The 19,329-nt window shown below is 55.0% G+C and overlaps 1 protein-coding gene across 1 annotated transcript in view; it reads right to left on the bottom strand.

The window, feature by feature from the left end:
- The window catches only part of CCDC33 (coiled-coil domain containing 33), a 107,185-nt gene extending 97,545 nt beyond the window's left edge, over nucleotides 1-9,640 (bottom strand). The window contains exons 1-2 of the mRNA XM_049613858.1: nucleotides 9,314-9,640; nucleotides 8,098-8,426 (exon numbers count right to left, since the gene is read on the bottom strand). Of these exons, the coding sequence (XP_049469815.1) occupies nucleotides 8,098-8,426; nucleotides 9,314-9,623 (639 nt within the window). The 5' untranslated portion in view covers nucleotides 9,624-9,640. The remainder of the gene's footprint in view (nucleotides 1-8,097; nucleotides 8,427-9,313) is intronic.
- Nucleotides 9,641-19,329: the final 9,689 nt, after the last annotated feature.

Genomic DNA, 19,329 nt, shown 5'->3' with positions numbered 1-19,329 from the left:
GAAAACAGGTGATAGCAGAGGGTTTGGGGCGCATGGAGCCAGTACCTGCCCTCCATTCCCTTGGCACCCCTGCAACTCCCCATCCCATGAACATGCTCTCCCCACTTCATCCCTTCTCCCCTCTTGCTGTTCCCACGCACACACCTCCACACTCCTGCTTCCACACCTTTGCTCACACTGTCCTCTCCACTTGAAAACCACGATCCTCAATCTCTCCCGGAATCCCACCCCTTCTTTGAGGCAGGGATCAGATGTTCCCCTGACATCCGTGAGGTGGGTTTTAATGAGCCAAGCAATTTCCCACCCCCCTCCTCACCTGACCTCACAACCTTGCCATCAGTAGGCACTGCTCTGCCCATTGTACAGATGAGGAACTTGAGGCCCAGTTAAGTCAAGTGTTTTGCTCCAAGCTACACACACACAGCTCTCATGCAACTGAGAAATAGGGTCTTCTGCCTCCCGCCAGAACTGGTTTTCCTATGGCAGACCGAATCCTTGATGACCACCCGGTCATGTCCATCACTTCCTCCCCAGGTCCCAGCAGCCCTCGAAGACAGCTTGGAGAGTCACTGTCCTCCAACTCCTCCTACTGCCTCTCCCCACCCAGCCTGACAGCTCCCCAAAGGTTGGGGGATACAGCGACCTTGTTTACTGCTGGGGGAATGGATGGCCAGACAGATGGATGGATGGACTGATGAACACCCCCGGCTCAGGGAGGTTGGGCCATTGGCCTCCAGGGCAGGCTATCAGATCCAGATGGAGGAGGGATATCCTCACTCATTCTCCATCTCTTGGGGGAGGGGGGTGGGGCCCTGTTAGCCTCAGCTGCTCCTGAGCCCAGGACCTCTGCAGAACCAGCCCAAGCCCAGGCTGGGATGTCTCAGTTGACTCCCGACAGGCCCAGGTCAGGGCTGGATGCCCATCAGTGTTCCTTCCCTGCCGCCCTCCCCCATCCACTGTTTTATTAAAGATCAGTTCTTACAGATTGGCTTCGCATGGGGTTTTAATTTCACCTCATACATCACACATGCCATGTCCCCAAGTCTCTTTCCCCTCTGGTAGAGGCTGCACTGGGGCAGGGGTGGGGGGTGTTCTGTACAGAGAGATAAAGCCAGGAGGGTCCCAAGGAGGTACAGATCTGCGTGTGGGAGGGTGTGTGACCCACGTGTGTCTATCAGTGAGTTGGTGTGAATCTCTCTTTGTGATGGGGAGGGTCCCTGCCTGTCCAGAATGAGATGTGGTGGCTCTGTGTGTACCCGTGCACCCAGGAGGGTGGCTGTGCTCAGGAGTGTCTGCTGGGGGCACATCCACCTTCCAGGGGTATAAGTGAAGGAGAAGAAAGGAAGACAACCATAAAACGCCACATGACTGGATCCTCCTGCCCCTCCCCCCTCCTTCTTTCACTGTGAAGGTAACTTCTGGAGATGAGAAGGCCACCATGGTTCCCTCCCCTGGGCTGGCTGGAAGGACATCAGAAGCAGGCACCCCCCTTCCGCTCCATATCCCCTTCACCAGACACATCTCTCCCTCCCTCCCTCTCTCTCTCTCTCTCTCTCTCTCTCACACACACACACACACACACACACACTCACACTCACTCACACAGACTCCAGAAGGTGTGAGTCAGCAGTAGCCCCTGGCTGGAGTGGGGGAAGGTGGAGATGGGGGGGAAGGGCAGCAGGGCCATCTGGCACGCTCAGTTACAACAATCTGCTAATGGAGCTTCTTCCTCGACTAGCACCCAGGCTGGGCCAGCCTTCTCCACTCCAAAACCTGGGGGTCCCAGAGGGTGGGGTTCACAAGTTCCCATCACCCCTCCCCTGGGAGGCCGGCTAGGCAAAAGGAAGCAACCCTATTTTCTAGATGCAGAAACTGAGGCCCAGACCTATCAGTTTTGCCCAATACAGACATCTTAACTCATTACTAGAACAGCAAGCATTTATTCAACGCCTCCTGCAGGGCAGAGGCAACCGTAAGCTAGTTCATGTGTCTTTCCAGCAGTCGGGGACACAAGGATTGCTCTCCTCCATTTCACAGATGTGGAAATGGAGGCTGAGGGAAGTTATGTAATCTGCACAAGGCCACATCGCTACTAAATAAATGCTAGATACTGATCTGAACCCAGGTCCATCTGACCCCAGTATACCTGCCTCTCATTGTAAGCTGCCTGAATCCCAAACCTATTGTATACCCCATCCTGCCAAGCTCCAGACATTGATCCTGATAGCACCTCGAAGGCATATAGAGGTGACCTGGAAATCAGGCAGGGCAGGACTGAGGGACAGGCTTGGCAAGGACATAAATATGAGACCCCCCAACTTATGCATGTTCAGGTTCTTATCTGCTATGTCCAGGGACCTCTCTTTCAGAGGTCCCTGAGAGAGAAAATCTTTCAGTGCTACTGAAGAGGAAGAGGGGACATCAGGTGGCCTGCAGGGCAATTTGGTACATTTAGTTGATGGCCTTTCTCTTCCTGAGGGGGCTGGTCATGTCCTTGTCTCTGGGCCAGCACGGGCCAGCCCTGACTCTCCTGCCAACCTCAGCCCTCCATCACCGTGATGGGTCTGCATCCCTCCCTGCGTGGGTGACAGCGCTCTCCTGGAACGCCTTGACAGTGCCTTTGTTCCTCTGAAATAAAAGAAAATCGAGCTACAAAGGGAAACCTCAGGTAGCTTTTAACGGGGGCTCAGCTGCCTGAGGCAGAGTGTGTTTAAGCTGGAGGCTGTTGTCACAGGAGCAGAAGGGGGAGCTGCCTGCAGTCTCCCTCCCACCCCCACCCCCACTATCCCCATGATCAAGTTTACTTGAGGAAAAGGCTCTTCCAAATAGCGGCCAAGGAGGAAATCAATGAAAATTGATAGAGAAATGTAAAGCAGCTGTCCGCTGTGCGTGCGTGTGTGTGTGTGTGTGTGTGTGTGTGTGCGCGCGCGCGCACAGGCAGCAAAAGTGTGCTGCCTGGACCCAGGCTGACCTGCTTCGGGCCAAGAAGGCCAGGGGCTGGGAGTCACTCCAGCCGCGCTGCCAGAGGGGTGCTGGTGGCTGGGGGAGGGGCAGCCGCCAAGTCTCACTCGAGTTAAGAGAGAGATTAATATATTCAATCTGCTCAGGGTAATTGAGGGAACAATCGGAGTGTTTTTCTAAAGCCCATAAAACTGCCTCATTTGCAAGGAGGCGCTGACCTGCTCCAATCATCTGTATTTGCTGGAGCTCAGGAAGGGAGGAGGAGGGGCGACAGTATAGTCCCTATTCTGAAGGACTAGGGGACAGTAGCCTGGGAGGGGGCCAGCAGGCAGGGTCTAACCTGTTCTCACCTTTCCCACCTCCCACCTCTTAGTAGCATCCCAAGCACTGCCTTCTGGAGCCTCTGTTTCCCCACCTGTGAAATGGGCCATGGGCATCCTCCTCCCAACAGGAGAGTGGGAGGGAGTGGCAGAAGGGGAGGCTTCTCTAGATGAGGCAAGCTGGCAGGGACACCAAAGGTGTGGCACCATGGTGAAGGCGTGTGAGCACAGAGGTGCCCAGCTCCCCCAGCCGGGCCAGCTCCCCACCCCCACCCTGAGATGAAACAGGCAGTAAAGTTAATGAAATCCACATTGTGTGCCTTTCTCCGCTTGAACCATTCCAGTCTCCAGGGCAATAGAAACAGCGTATGCAATAGCGAGCAATAAAAGGCACAATGAATTTAAAAGAGTGAAAGGGGAGGAGAGGGAAGACGTGGAGTGCACCGGCCGGCCGGAGGCAGTAAGCGGAAGGCGGAAGGCCCGGAGCACAGGGCCAGAGCTCCGGCTGGCCGGCATGGGACCGGAGGGGATGGGGGTGGGGGACAAGGGAAAGGTATGGGGGAGAGGGACCGGGAGGCAGGGAACAAAGGGAGAGAGACGGAGCCAGAAGTTTAGGGACAGAGGGCAGAGGGGATGCCCCGGACCAGCCACCGCCAGCTCCGTTCCTCTCCACTTCTTGTTAATGAAAGCCCCCAGCCTGTCGGTGCCAAAGCCACAATCAGAAGCCACAGGCTTAGAGCCAGGTGCTCAGCATTTGGTGATTGCTTTATTAGCTTTTTCTTCTTTTTTTTCTCCCTCCGGGGCAAAAAGAAAAAAAAAAAAGGTGTTTTAAATGGAAAGAATAAGAAAAAAAGACCCTTGAAAGCGTCATTTAAAAGGCTCCTGGGGAACGGAATCGTTTCCATGAAACAAAACTGCGATTGTTTGGAAGAGGTAAATGCCGGGCTGGAGTGGGGGAGGGAGCCCCGACACCCTCCCCTCCCCCAGCTCCCGCTCCAGTGGGAGGATGCTCGCTTAATCACTCGCTCAGAGAGTGAGGGAGCCCCCATGATGGCTCCCACAGCTACAAGCAAGGAATTTTCAAGTTCATGTTTCCAGAAATTTTATCACTGGGAATTTCCAGCCCAAGGTTTTGCTCTTAAACAGCTCTGCCTGTGGGAATTCGTCCTGAAACCTTCAGGATCTCTCAGAGAGGTCCAGTGAGGTGCCGGAAGGAATGTGGCCCCTGAGAACTCTGTGGCTCCAGGCTCCAGGCTGTGTTGTCCTCCCCTTGCCCCCCCCCCCCCCCCCAGGGAAGAATGGAGCCAGAGTCACCCCAGCCAGCCCAGCAGCCAGACTGTGGCCTGCACCTTGCTGCTCCCCTCACCCCAGGGATGTTTTCTGCCCAGCACTGGACAGGCCACCCTCATTCTAGTCAGATAAACTCCCTCTTACTCTGGGGGAAGGAGAGCTGGGGGGTGTTGGGGTAGCACAGCCATGTGGCCTTAAACCTGCCAAGAAGATAAGGAGGTAACGTCAGGGGACAGGATGGGTCTGGTGGAGCTCTGCCCAGAAAGGAAGCCACTAAACACCCATGCAGCTGGCAGGAAACCTGGAGCTGGCTCCCTCCCATGCACGGGAAACTTCCCTCTGTAGCCTCTGCCTGTGCACCCCAGTCCCCCATCCGTGGGTCAGGGGCCGACGGAGTGATCTCCATCCTGGAGTCTGACTGTACCTGCTGGAAACATCCATGGGGGATCTGCCCTTCATCACCATCAACTCCACCCCCCAGCACACACACACACAGGAGGAAACCTGAGACTTGGAGAAGGGAAGGTGTTCGTTGTCGGCGTAATGTTACTGTGGGGGGATTGATTGTTCCCGTGGAGTCTCTGGGATTCGGGACATGCTGTGACCAGCACTGGTGTGTCATTTTAGGGCTATGTATCCTGTGGGCCATGGCTGTGGAACACAATGGGTCAGAGTCAAAGTCAGTCACTGAAGCTCACTCAGAGGCCTGTCTCCTGCTGCCTAGTCATTATCATTGCATTCCTAACCCCCTTGCCCTCTGCCCACGACGCCACACTTGAGTCCCACGAACATGATCAGTTCTGGTCTAAAAACTGACACACAGGACGCCTGGGTGGCTCAGTTGGTTAAGCATCGACTCTTGATTTCGGCTCAAGTCATGCATGAGTTCGAGTCTGGCATCAGGCTCTGCACTGGCAATGCGGAGCCTGCTTGGGATATTCTCTCTCTCCCTCTCTCTCTCTCTCTCTCTCTCTCTGCTCCTCCCCTGCTTGCACTCTCCGTCTCTCAAAACAATAAATAAACATTAAAAAGAAAAAAACCCTGACACACAAATTGAACAACTTACAGCTCACAATACAGTTGTAAATGGAATAGATTCATTGGTTCACATGCCTGAGGCATACAGGACTGAAGATAGTCTGGAAGGAACAAAATCCATGCAGAACAGGCCTCCTGGAGGAGGTGACCTTGAGTTTACCCCTTTGCGTCCGAAGCCCAGAAATCCATTCCTGGCCCTGAACTGCATGCAATGAATGCAGTCTCCTTTCTCCAACCTTCTGGATCATGGTCTCTTCTCACCATCTCACCCTACCCCCACTTTCAGATGTCTTTCTCCTCCTCCTCAGTTGACAGCCAAGGAGAGCTGGGTGAAGTCCTTCCCTCTAGGGCTCCATTTTCTCCATCTGCACAGAGGGGAGGGAGGATGGTTTCGAGGGTCCCTGTGGCTCTAGGCCACATGCACTTCCCCAGGGAGCTGGCCACAGGCATGCTGCCCCAGCCCCAGTGTGGAGCCTCTAAGTCCCGGTTCCAGAAAGGTGCTCGCTGCATTATCTGTTCCCTACCAGTTTCCTGACCCTGTCGTCAGGGTTGTGATTGCTGACCCCCCAGGAGGGAAGCTATTTTCCTCTCCCTTGAAAGCCATTTTCTTGTCTTGGTAGAAGCAGACATCTGACACTTTAAGAGGGAGAATGGCAGGGAGATGATGGCATTAAATAACAGAAATTAGAGCTGCTGAGGATGGCTCAGCCACCCCGAGGCCCCCCCTTCCCTGCAGCAGCCGCCCCATCACATGCATTCAGGGCTGCAGCCTGCAAGCTGTCTGCAAGGCCCGGCCTCTCAGCGGTCACAGAGAGCAGGGGACTGCTTCTCCCTGAGTTCTGAGGCTCTTGTGTGTGTATGCAGTCCTGTGACAAACTAGGACAGAGGGGCCAGGGCCCCAAAGTCAGGGAGCTTGCTTGCAGCCTGAGAGAGCAGAATGTCACCGAGAAACGGGGGGAGCTCCAACTCCCTCACAAGCACCCAGGGCATCCTCAGCCTCCCCGGCACACAGCCCTGGGCATACAATAGGCGGTCAAAAGTATTTGTTAATAGACTGGTGAATGAATGGCTGAACAGGGGCCAAAGTGGTCCACATAACGGGCTGAGACCTGGCAAGAGAAACTGGCCCCTGGGTTCCTTTCAATCTTCCTGGCACATGCCAGCAGGTCACATTGTATCTTTCTCCCACACCAACGGTCTCCCCCTTTGCCTCCCGAATTGAATAGCCACCTAGCTCTTCTGCCATCACACCCTGATTCCCTCCACTTTCTCTGGCCCATCAGTCCTCCCTGAGCCTGATCAGCCCACCACCTGGGCTCTGCTAAAGCCCCAGGCCGATGCACTGCCCGGGAGAGGGGCTGCAGGAAAAGCCAGCCACCTTCAGCTCCAGGCTTAGCTCAGTCTCCTGTTGCCACTGAAACCCTTTCCTTCTCCTCAGGCAGCTTATTCTAGTCTCTCCGCCTGGAATACCTTCCCCAAAGCCCAGAATTGACATCCTGAAATCTCACCCACCTAGCGCAGGGTCTGACAGGGTCAGCGCCTAACCAACGTTTGATGGCTGAATGAATGGGTAAATGAGTGATGAACAAATAAACGAGAGACTCATCTCCAATAACATCTCTTCTGAGGAATCTTTGTGAGGCTCCAAAATCTGACCTGCACACTCCCTCACCAGAGTGCCCCTTCCAGCACATGGCTTCCAGGACTGCATGATGCCCACACTGTGCCCACCGTCTTTAAGCTGGGTGGCACCATGAGCTCCGGGACTGACCTAGCTTTGGATTCCATGCACGACTGTACACTAAGTTCCCCAGGAAATGTTGTTGGTATTAAATGGACTCAAGCATCCTCGGGGATGATCCTCAGTTTCTCCACCCATGATATGGGCTGCCAGCTTCCACCTACACTGGCTTTGAGGCCCACCAGACACACTGCCCGGCTGCCAAACACGACCATACTGGGAAACCCTCCTTCAGCTTGTACAAGGACCAGCAGACTCTCTTACTTGGGTCCGAGGCTGCCAGAATCCTGGTTCAGGGCTGAGTCCCTCCTGGCCGTGGTGGGAGCTGGAGGGGCTTGAAGGGGGACACACACAGACATCTGTCTCCTGGTCACTTCGGGCATCTCTCAAAACCTGGTGACAACGCGTGAGATTGAGTTTGCGGAATGAAGGGTCTCGGGGACACTTACCCACTGGGCAAAAGACATCCCACCCCGTGGTGTCCCTGCTCTGTGTGGGCTTTGCTCTATTTTTCTGTCATCCCCTTCAGACTGGAGGTGACCTGCCTCCATTCTCAGACTGCACGTTCCCCAGAACTGAACGAGGCCACCCTGGGAAGTTCTGTTGCTCAGTTTGGGATTTGGGGACATCCAGGCTTATCAGAGGCTCTGGGTCTTCTCACTGGGGAAGCAGTGATGCCAGAAGCTGAGCGGGGTCCCAGGGAACACCCACCTGCAGCCTGGGCAGCTGGGGCTCTGGGCGTGATGCCACGGGTCCTGGCTGGCCGGCCCCCGGAGGGCAGTTTGGGGCTGGAGGCTGAGGGGCCCGGTGCTCGCGGAAGGCCACGCTGTAGGTCAGGCCCCCGCAGTGGCGGGCCGTGGGGTCCGCGCTGGCGCGCAGCAGGGCCAGGCTGCCGCAGTAGCGGTACAGGTCCTCGTGCTCCCGCGCCCACAGGTTCATGCGGGGCTGGTCCGGGCGCGGGAAGACCGGGAAGATGGCCTCGCCCACTCGCTGGGCGGGGTATCCCGAGGCTCCGCCCAGTCGCAGCGCCTCGACGCGCAGCTGCGCGTCGTGCTGCCAGTCGTTCTTGCAGAACCCTGGAGGGCGGGGTAAAGTGGGGGGTGTGGGGTGGGAGACACATGGGCTCAGGGACGGTGTCTGGGGTCTCCCTGCCTCCCCCGGGGGGTGGAGATGACTGGCAGGGCCTTCAGGAAACCTGGGGGGACTGCCCTTTGGCTGGAAGCTAAGAGGCTTGGCTAAGATTTCCCTGCGGTTGACGCCTCTAGGGCCCCTCGCTTTACCGATGTGGGGATGGGACGGCTCTTACTCAGGTACATGGTCCTGTATAAGGCCACGTGGAGGGAACAGTGCAACCTGTCCTTGATCTTTGGCCACCTGAAGGCCTCGCACTTGGTTTCCCCATTCCCTCACATCTCTCCTCCTCTAGGTAGCCTGCCTAGATGACCTCGCAGTCTAGGTGTGGATCTTCTCCTTCCAGATCACTTAACTATTCTCTGCTTGAGATTCCTGCCTCTCTACCTAGTCTGGAAGCTTCCTGAAGGCCAGACCGGGTCTCCACCTCCCTGTCCACCCCCATGCCCACAGTCCAGTGGTGCTCAGCCTGGGGACTCAGGGCACTGGGATTTAACGTTACTCAGTATGACATCCGGCAGGATTGTGCCCAAACCTGCTGTGCACTCAGCTCTTGTAAATTTACAAAGCCACTCCTCATGTGTCCTTTCATTTCTTCCTCACCCAAAACCCTGTATTCAACATCAGTGTCCCCATGTCACACGGAAGGAGTCAAGGGCTGACTTAGGGCCAGCATTTGCCCAAGATCACACAGGCTGAGCTTTGGGATCCAGTCTAGAGTTCTGACCCTGCCCCTCCCAGTTTCCCTGAGGCTCCCTGGGGTCCCTGATAGGGGCTGAGGCAGGAGTTGCAGGGTCCTTCTCTCCCCCCAGCCACTACCCTTACTTCATACCTTTGGGCAAAGTAAAGACAAACTTGTTCCCGGTAAGGGCGAGGTTCTGGCCAGGATCCTGCTGCTCAATGACATCGGTGACAGCAGAGCAGGTAGGGAGGGGGTCCCCATCATTTACCTGCAACAGTACCCCAGCCCCAGAGCTGGCCTGCAGGGGGTTCTCAGCTGTAAGCCGCAGGGCATATCTGCCCTCCTCATTAAACCCCACACTCAAGACTTCGAACTCCAGATCCAGCTCCTTCTCCTCGGCCTTCAGCCTCCGGTATTGCAGGGATGCAGGAACCCAGGGTTCAGGCCCCCTGAAGGCCATGGTCTTGCCAGGGACTAACCCCCAAGCTGAGCACTGCCCCCTCACTCCCACAGCCCCAGCCTGGGCCCCGTATGAAAGCCTGTACACCGGGCTCGCTGGGCTATACCTCACCCCTCTCTGTTTGTTTGAGGAGAAACCAGGTAACAAGCCAGGAAGCTGGGCCTGTCATGGGGAACAAAGGCTGCCATTGATCCCACCCTTTCAGCATTTGGTCATTCAACAAATATTTATTGAGCATCTAATGTGTGCCAGGCACTATTTTAGACATTTGGAATACAGCAGTGAACCAAATGAAGGTTCCTACCCTCCTGAAGCTTCTCTTCTAGTGGGGGAGGGAGGCTGGGACCCCACTGGGAGGCTGGTATAAAAATAGACACTAAATATGGGAAATCAGTAAATTATAACATATGCTAGAAGATAAGTTCTATGGAAAAATTAGCGCAGGGTCAGGGATGAGGAGTCCTGGCATGGGTAGGGGGTAATCAGGACTTCCCATTGTCCAGAGAACCTGTCTCCACATGCCTATTCATTCCCAGGAGTTGTTGAGTTGGGTGGGTGAGAGGGTCTCAAAGGAAAAGGGAGAGCATTTGTTCTCTGGGAGCATGGCCTTAGCACCTGCTTCCGGAACCAATTTACCTTCACAATCAAAACTCACAATATGGGGCACGGCTTCACTTTACAGACACCCCAAAGCTTCTCACACCAAACAGTTGTCAAGCTGGAACCCATCCTTCCTGATGCCGATACCTGAGAAGAAAAGGGAAATTCTGAACACTCCTCGGTAAGAACCTTCTCTCTACCGTCACCACCACCACCACGACCATCTCTGCTGTCATCACCATCCCACCATCCCTCCATCTTCGCCTCCAGTATCATCATCATCATCATCATCATCATCCATGATACTCTTCATGGAGCAGCAGGCACTCTACGTGGCTCCATGACGTAGATATAATCATTCCCATTTTACAAATGAAGAGTCTGAGGCTGAGAGAATCTCAGATTACGCAGCTAGTAAGAAGCTGAGCTGAGATCTGTATCTATACCTACACTTTGCCCTACTCACATGTCCTGGGACTGGCTCAAAGATTGAAATTCATACTATCAGGGGCTGCCGTATCCCAACACCGGAGAAGTACGGTTCTACAGTTCTGAGTCCAAAAAGCACATTTATGGGTAGCATAGACTTCATTTAAGAGTTCATTTGAATTCACCTTGATTGGAACGCTTTATTTTCATAAAGTAGGAGATAACCAGATGATATTGGCCAGCCCCACTAAGGGTCCCAATGTATGTGGTATGCATCCTCTGCAATGATTAAAAACCAGTTTCTTCACGTCCCCCAAGGAGAAACTGAGTCAAAGAGGGTTTAGAAGACCAGAGTTCCAGTCACCTGATTTGCACATGAACTTGAGCAGGTCCCTTTCCCTCTCTGGGTGTCGGTGGCCCCATCTGTACCATAAGTGTGAGTTGGGCGGTAAGTCTTCCCACAGCTGTGGTGGCCTGAGACTCTGTAAGTTGTACCGGGAAGGGCCATTTAGGGAAGAGGGTGGGTGGCCTCGGCCACCCGGGAACCTTTGCCTGCATAGCTGGGCCTGACCCACCAGCCTGGGTCCAGAGGCCATGACTTGCCCCTGCTCAGTCTAAGGTCTTGGAGATTCAGTGATTCAATTGAAGCGGCTCTCTTCCCTTATATGTTTAAAGTGACCCCAAGAGACATTATAAGATGGGAGTCACTCCCTTCTGCCCTGGGGGCAACCTCTGTGCACCCCCATGCAAACAGGCCCCATGCATACTCCTAGTCCAGTTGGCCATGTTGGTCTCAGCATGGTTTGAGGGCCCTTGACCTCTCCCCTTTCTGGCCTCCCCTCCCCAGCTCAGTCCCTGGGGAAGGCTGTGTGTGTGTGTGTGTGTGTGTGTGTGCATGTGTATAGTTACCTTTTAAAATTGTGGTCAGGGGCGCCTGGGTGGCTCAGTCGGTTAAGCGTCCGACTTCAGCCCGGGTCACGATCTCGCGGTCCGTGAGTTCGAGCCCCGCGTCGGGTTCTGGGCTGATGGCTCAGAGCCTGGAGCCTGCTTCCGATTCTGTGTCTCCCTCTCTCTCTGCCCCTCCCCCATTCATGCTCTATCTCTCTCTGTCTCAAAAATAAATCAACGTTAAAAAAAATTTTTTTTTAATTGTGGTCAAATATACATAAAGTTTATCATCTTAACCATTTCTAAGTGTGCAGTTTAGTAGTGTTAAGTACATTCACATTATCGTGCAACCAAACTCCAGAATTCTTCTCATCTTATAAAACTGAAACTCTACACCCATGAAACAACTCCCCATTCCTCCCTCCCTCCAGCTCCTGGCAACCACCATTCTACTTTCTGTGTCTATGACTGTGGCTACTCCAGGCACCTCACAGAAGGGGAATCACACAGTGTTTGTCCTTTTGTGACTGGTTTATTTCACTTAGCAGAAGGTCTTGGGAAGGCTCACGTTTGCCCCAGGCCAGGCCTGCCCTGACTCCCCTGCCTGCCTTTGCTGGTGCTGTTTCCTCCGCCCCAATAGCCCAGCCACACTTGGTGTCACCCTGGGTGTCCTGCGGACCAGCTAAAAGCCTCTTCCTCTGGAGCCGGATCAGTGATTCCCTCCTCTGCCCCACTCTGCACCTTCCTCTTCTGGCTCAAGTGGTGACTTTGCCATACTCGACTGAGTATTTCTTCAGGGATCATGTCTGTGTGTCCAGGCCAGGGCTGAGCAAGGGATAGGTACCTGGGGGACCATTAAAGCATGAATGAATGAATGAATGAACGAATGCATGAACAAATGAGTGAAAGGATAAATGAATCGATGGACAAACTCGACCCAGCTTTTGCTTGTACAGAAAATCATACGAAGTGGTTCTTTTGGCTACTTCATCTGGATTCCATTTGTGAGAAGTGAAGACCATTTTGGGCTTTTGACTCACACTTGGACTCAGAGATGCATTCTGGTGCCTCACTGCAGGCTGGTGCCCAGGAGGGAGGGCAGGGGGGTAAGTGGCAGGGCAGGACACAGTGGGCCCTAATGGTCAGGCTTCTCTGGGCCTGGCCTCAGTTCCACAAAGTCTGGAAACCTCAGTGAATTTTAGCAGGTCAGGGCTGGATAGCACTCCCATTTTATGGATAGAAAAACTGAGCCCAGGGTAGCAGACCATGACCAGATCCCTGCTCCCTTCCCAGGATTCTCTCCACTCCCCAGCTGCCTCCCTGATTCAGCCTTCTGTGGTTTTCAAAAGATTTAAACAGCAGGCAGAGGCCTGGCTCCCACAGGAGTCAGGAAGGGGCAGGGTGTGGGTGAGGAGGAGAGAGGCAGCAGTGCTGACTTCCAAACTGCCCTCCTCGGCCCAGCATGAGAGGCCTTAATGGAACCCTCCAGTCTTCTTTCTTCCCCGGAAGAATGGCCACTCAGAGGCCACTGGCTTTGTCTGGAAGAGCTTGGCCTGTAATTAGCCCACCCCAGAGGGCCCCTTCCTGCTTCCCACAAAGGCTCCTTTCATCCTCCCTTGTTGACACCCCCATGGCTCCTGTGGGCCCTCAGACCCCCACCTCTATCCCCAAGGAGCCACCTCCAGTCCCCCCACCCCCAACTCCTGGTCTCTGCTCAGAGCCGAATCCTCCCGGTGGGAACATGTGGATCTTCCCAATAGTGCTGGCACAGTTATCCCCTTTTACAGATGGGGAAACAGAGGCTCAGAGATGTCAGGTAAGGGAGTGGAGGGGTGGAACTGGACCTCAGGCCTCCTGATTCCCAGGCCGGTATGGTCACATGGTCATCACTGCTCCACCCCGGGACTTCAGCACCCAGCCTCCCTCCCGCGGCCTCTCCCCCAAACCCTCTGAGTGGAACGGTCTCCACACCCCACTCCTTTCAAGCCCACAGCGCCAGAAGCCGCGGGGTGACAGAATCATAGACTCACGCTGGTAAAGCGAAGCATGGCAGCCAGCCTCCCTCCCTGGCACAGAGAGGAAAACAGGCCCAGAGTGGGATAGAGCTTCTCTTGTGGTCACTCAGTAGCTGGTAGAGGCAAAATTAGAAGTCTGGTCTCTTCCCTCCACCGATTGTGGGGGGTCAGGGCTGGGGCCTGGCAACCATGACACTCTCCCCTCTGAGTGGTGCGTCTGATCCAGTCCCCACACCTCCATCAGGCTGTGTGTGTCCTTCCCCTCCTGGCCTCCCACTCCAGCTCTGGTGCGGAGCGCTGGCAGGAGAATCTTGGGTCATCCTTACAGCCCTCTAGCTCTGGCCTTCTGCTGAGCGGGAGCTGGGGCTGCGCCCGTGACCCCTGGGCTCACGTGATAGCTCCTCTCTGCCAGCCTTGGCTCAGAAAGGATAAACCTCCTGAGGTAGCAGGAGGGAGAGGGTTCTAGTCTCTCTTGCTGCCTCAGGGACAGCACCGACGACCTTTGCCCTTCCATGCGCCTGGCCGCTCGGCTATTCTACTGGCTCTGAGGACTCAAACTCCTGAGCCGGCCTCCTTGGGGGTCCTACAGACTCTGGGGGTTCGGAGACCAGCGCCAGTCCTCCCCCCGGCCCTGGAGGCAGATAGGGCAGGTAAGCGGGGAGGGAGAGACAGGAGCTGGCAGGGGCAGTGCCAGGCTAGCTCACGACAAGGCCAAGGGAGGGTGCCGCCTAAAACCTTCAGGAGGAGAGACAAACTTCACAATCAGATGTAGAGACAGGGAGGCAGAGAGGGAAACGAAACAAAGAGCAGGAAAGGGGAATAGAAAAGGGAAAGAGAGAGGAGAGAGAGACACAGAGACTGACAGAGAGTGAGGCAGAGACAGAGAGTGAGAAGGAGAGAGAAAGATGGGGGACAGAGAGACTGAGTCAGACACCGTGAGGGTGGGGGAGAGAGAGAGAGAGAGAGAGACAATAGCAGGGGTGGAAAGAGAGACTGACGGGCAGGGACAGACAGGCAACAGAAGGACGAGGAGACAGAAGGAGAGAAAAAGAGAAAGGAGATACTGACAGACAGACCCACCAGTAGGCACCAGTGGGTAGAGGTTCTTCTGTGTTCTCATCAGACACAATGCTGAGAGCTGTGTCTCGAGCCAGCCACTTAACCGACTCTGAGGGCCTTTGCCCAACCCCAGGGACTGGGTTCCAGATGGGGTCCCCCAGTCACAGCAGGGAGCAGAGTCCAAGCTCTGGAAAGGGAGGTTTCTGGGCAAAGAGCTGTGAGCTCTGTATTTGCGTGGGGGTGTCGGGGGAGAGAGGATTTCTGGCAAAACTTCTCCTCGCTCAGCCGCTGCCCCTGACATCATGTGGCCTCTCTGGGCCTCAGTTTCCTCTGGATGTGATGGTGAATATGGGTAAAGCAGGAGTCTCTGAGATCTCCTCCAGCCCCAAGATCTGGCCTTAACTCAGGCTCTTTCTTTGCAGCTAATTTACTGCTCTATCCTAGTTAACTCATGACCTCCACCTCATAGTCCTAGATGGCGGCTTGAGATCCAGCCATCACAACTGCATTTCCACCAGCTGGAAGGAGGAGGAAGTAAAGAAAACATCTCTCTTTTAAAGAACACCTCCTTTGGGAAGTTGTGGCCAACACTTCTTTTTCTATCTCATTGGCCCGTATTTAGTTTCAGGTCTGCTTCTGAACTTCAAGACAGGCTGGGGAATGTGCCATACTAGGCTGGGGACAGAATCCATTTCACAGAGCTCAGTGATGCCTTCACAGCTCCTCTCTCACAGCAGGCTTCAATACAGCCTTACAATGTTTTCCTTTTGCTTACTAAGTAGATAGATAGATAGATAGATAGATGATAGATAGACAGATTTCAAGCAAGTGAAAATCCCCCTTCATTTCCCCAAACTCTTTCCTCACCCAAGTGTGACCACTGTGAACAGCTTACTACATGTCTGCTAGATTCATTTTTTAAGGTATTTACAGACACACACACACACACACACACACACACGTGCACATCCCCGGCTTAAAGGAGCATAGAATGGGATCGTGATTTAGGTATTGCTCAGCAACTTGCATTCATGATTATTATACTCGTCCCTATGTCTTGGAGGTCCCACCATGCCAGTCCTGGAAGAAGCACCTCACTCTTTGTGACCGACGATAGTACCTTACTGTACCGACTTAGCAAAGCTCGTCGATGGATGTTGAGCTCGTTGCCAAGTTGTGCAGTATGAACCGCCTTGGGCATCTTCCCTGCGTATGTACACCAATGTTCTTTGAGGATAGATTCCTGAAAATGGGCCAGAAGTTAATTCTCTCTGTGTTGTAGTTTACCCCTTTCTATGTAAAATCTCTTCTCGCTGCTGTGCCCCTCTGTCCGGGGTCGTCACCGTCATGGAAGCCAATCTCACGTCCTAAAGCCTGTGTTCCTTAGGCTGCCCCACCCTTTTATTGACTGGACCCCCTTCTCCTTCAGGGAGGTGGAAGGTGTCTCCCCAGGGATCCTTCTCCTGGGAATTTAGTGCTCTGCTTCCGGTCCCCATCTTTATCCCTTGCCTCCCCTCCCTGCCTGCCACAGCACCACGTGTTAGCATCTTCTGAGCCTCCTTCCTCTTTTCCGGTGCTGTTTGCAAAGTCCCCCTTCCCATGGTCAGGGCCCTCAGCCCAGCTGGCCAGCAGCGGGAGGCGGATCTGGTTATTAAAAGCTTAGCTGGTGGTTCCCCTCTGGTGTGGAGCAATTCATCAGGCAGTGGCCCCCTGGGAGTGATGGATGGTGACAAATGAGGGTAGGTAGGGGGTTCCTGAGCCCTTCCAGGGCCACAGCTGGGGAAACTCAGCCATCAAAGCCCTGTGCAGGCTTCTCCACCAGAGGTGACTCTGAGGGCCAGGGAGATCAAGTTTCGGGCAAATGGTTTGGAGGTGGGGGTGGAGAGGCTCCTCCTGAGACAAGCCGTCCTGTGTGCTGTGTGGGGCCCAGCCTGGCTGTGGGCCTGAACTGGAGAGATGGGGGTGGGGTGGGCTTCTCTGATCCTGGAATCACAAGCGGGAGGCCTGGGGTGGGGGGGGGGGCAGGGGGCCGGGGGGGGGGGGGGAGGGGCAGGGCCAGAGCCGCAGAAGGAGGGATCTGCCTTTCCGGGAGGAGGAGATCAAACACCTTCTAAAGCAGGTGCTGGGGACCCTGCTTAGGGCCATCTGCTGAGACTGCACAACCAGCCAGCCTTCCGGGATCCCAGCCAGAGCTGGTGCTGGCTCTCAGAGGAGGAGACCTCAGTTGTTGGGGAGCACCCTGGGGCTGGAGCCAAGCCTTGCGGGCCGGGTAAGACCAGAAGAGGTGGGGGAACAGGGAGAAGGTACTTCAGTGGGGGGGGGGTCAGAGCCCCAACAAAGGCTTGGAGGCAGGAAGGTGGCCGGAATGGTAGGGTAGAACAGTTCTGAGGGATGAAGTTGGAGACCTGGAGATGGCTGTACTGGGGAGCTGGCTCTAAAGACAGGGAGACATCAGTAGAGTCGTGTCTGAGTACAGTTTGCTGTGAGAGATTGATGGAGAACCCTGTCCTATGGCCAGCAGGGAACAAGGAGAGAGAGCTCAGAGAGAGAGAGGGAGAGAACTCAAGGGACCTGCCCAGAGTCAGTTCCTCAGTGAAGAAGGCAGGCAGCACGAAGTCTATGTGTCAAGGCCCGAGCACGGTGGCCATCACTCCAGGGAGCACGTGCTTGGAAGGGAGAATCGGGGCTCTTAGAGCTGAGGGATCTTCACGGCCCTGTGGCCAGTCCTCCTTTGAGGGCAGAAAACCATCTGTAGCATCTTGATGTTACCAGCCTCTTCTTGTTTGCCTCCCCTGACAGGGGACTCACTACTCTGTGATGGTAAGAAAGCTACCTTTGTCCTGAGCTGAAAGCTGCCCCTCTAGCTTCCCTCCTCTGAGTCATTTCTAGCCTAGCGCTCCGGGAGGGGAAGAACACGTCTCTCCCTGCAACAGCCGGCTGCCTTCCTCCTACTTCTCACCCGGGTTTACACTCATACCAGAGCAGGCTGGCCGAAGTCCCTCATGTATGATGATGTTGTTGGTGAGGGGGAGGGGAGGATTCCAGAAAGGGCATGTCAGGTGATGCTTCTGATGCTCCCATGTAGCAAGGGAGGTAGGAGGTAGAGAGGTAAGAGGTAGAGAGCCATCCACACTCTCCCCCCAAGAGCTTAGTAGCTGATAACATGCCCTCCAGCCACTGAAAGGGGTCAGGCTCCGTCTGGGGCCAGGTTATGAACCTGTGTGTGTCAAGGGCAATTCGATACACAGGCACTGTGAGAACAGACCCAGAGCTCACGGGCCCGCATAATGTTGAACCTGCACCGGCTGCCTATCCACGGGGGACCCCAGGGGCGGGGCCTAGCTGCACAGGCAGGCACATTCCCACTCCCTACTCCCGGGCCAAACACCCCTTGGGCATTCTCTGCTGTGCTGCTGGGGACTGGGGGTGTTGCTGAGGCTCTGACTTGTCACTGAGGTTTGGGTGTTGTGGAACTTTTGTGGGGTGCAGTTGAACTCGGAGAGCCCAGAGCAAGGATGGGAGGGTTGTGGGCAATGGGGTCTCTGGACCTTCTGCAACGGCTCACCATGGTTCTGACCAACCTGTGCTTGATTTGCCAGTGTCTCAGGGTCCTTGGACTGTGGTCAAGGTTCTGGTGTGTATCAGAGGATCCGGTGTGATACTGAAGTTCTGGGCGTTCATGAGGGTGATACTGTGGTTCCGGGAGTTCTTGTGGTGTTACTAGAATTCTGAGGATATTACTGAGATTCTGGACGTGCTCTGGAGGACCTGGGAATCCTTGGGGTATTTCTGTGATTTGGGGGATGCTGCTGGCCCTCCTTATTCCCTCTGGCCCACTGTCAACTCCCTCTAAGCCTAGCACTTTGCCCTTTGAGGATTTTGATAGCCACAGGCTGCTGAAGGCACACATGTGGGCCTCTGTTCCTGGATGCAAACATTCCTGAGATTTAATCAACTTGAACAAAAACATGGGGAGGAAGGAAGCCCTGTCGTCCCAAGGTCCCAAGGCCTTCGTGGGCCAGCTCCAGCCCTCGGGGCAGAGCAGGGCAGCCCTGTGCCAGGCCCAGGTAGCAGATGGCCCTTATCTTCGCAGAGCGCAGAAGCTTTACGTGACCCCCTCCTACAGTGAACAGGGCTTAGCCACCCCCCAATCTGTGCCCAGCTGGGAGCTCTGGCCTGGGCTGCCCCTTAGGTATTTGCATCAGTCTTATCTGATTGTGCCCACATGGGCTTATGCAGGTCACAGCTAGGTGGCCCTGACCCCTGCCCTGTCTTCTTGCCTTCCAGACTCCCCTTCTCAGCTCTACTAAGACACCTCATTCTTACTACCATTGCTGACCCTGTCTGACCTCGGGACCCTGCTCCCAGCCCCCTCCTCCGGGAAGCCTCCAAGACTGCCCAAGACATAGCCTTATTCCCCCTCCCTACCTCTCTTCTCTGAGTTACTGCAGTCTGTCTCTGAAGTGCCTCCACTCTCCAGCCCCTTCTCTCCTGATGGCAAATGCCAGTCTCTGACTCTTCTGGGTATGAGTCACCCCATAAAGCCAACTCTAGGGGCACCTGAGTGGCTCAGTTGGTTAAGCATCTGACTTCAGCTCACGTCGTGATCTCACAGTTCATGAGTTCAAGCCCCGCATCGGGCTCGGCACTGACATCTCAGAGCCTACTCTGTCCCTCTCTCTTTCTCTCTCTGCCCCTCTCCCACTTGTGCTCTC

Source organism: Panthera uncia (genome assembly GCF_023721935.1).
Source record: "Panthera uncia isolate 11264 chromosome B3 unlocalized genomic scaffold, Puncia_PCG_1.0 HiC_scaffold_1, whole genome shotgun sequence".
Classification (NCBI taxonomy): domain Eukaryota; kingdom Metazoa; phylum Chordata; class Mammalia; order Carnivora; family Felidae; genus Panthera; species Panthera uncia.
The sequence above is the reverse complement of the archived record's forward strand: the minus strand, read 5'-3'. Positions and strand labels throughout refer to the sequence as shown.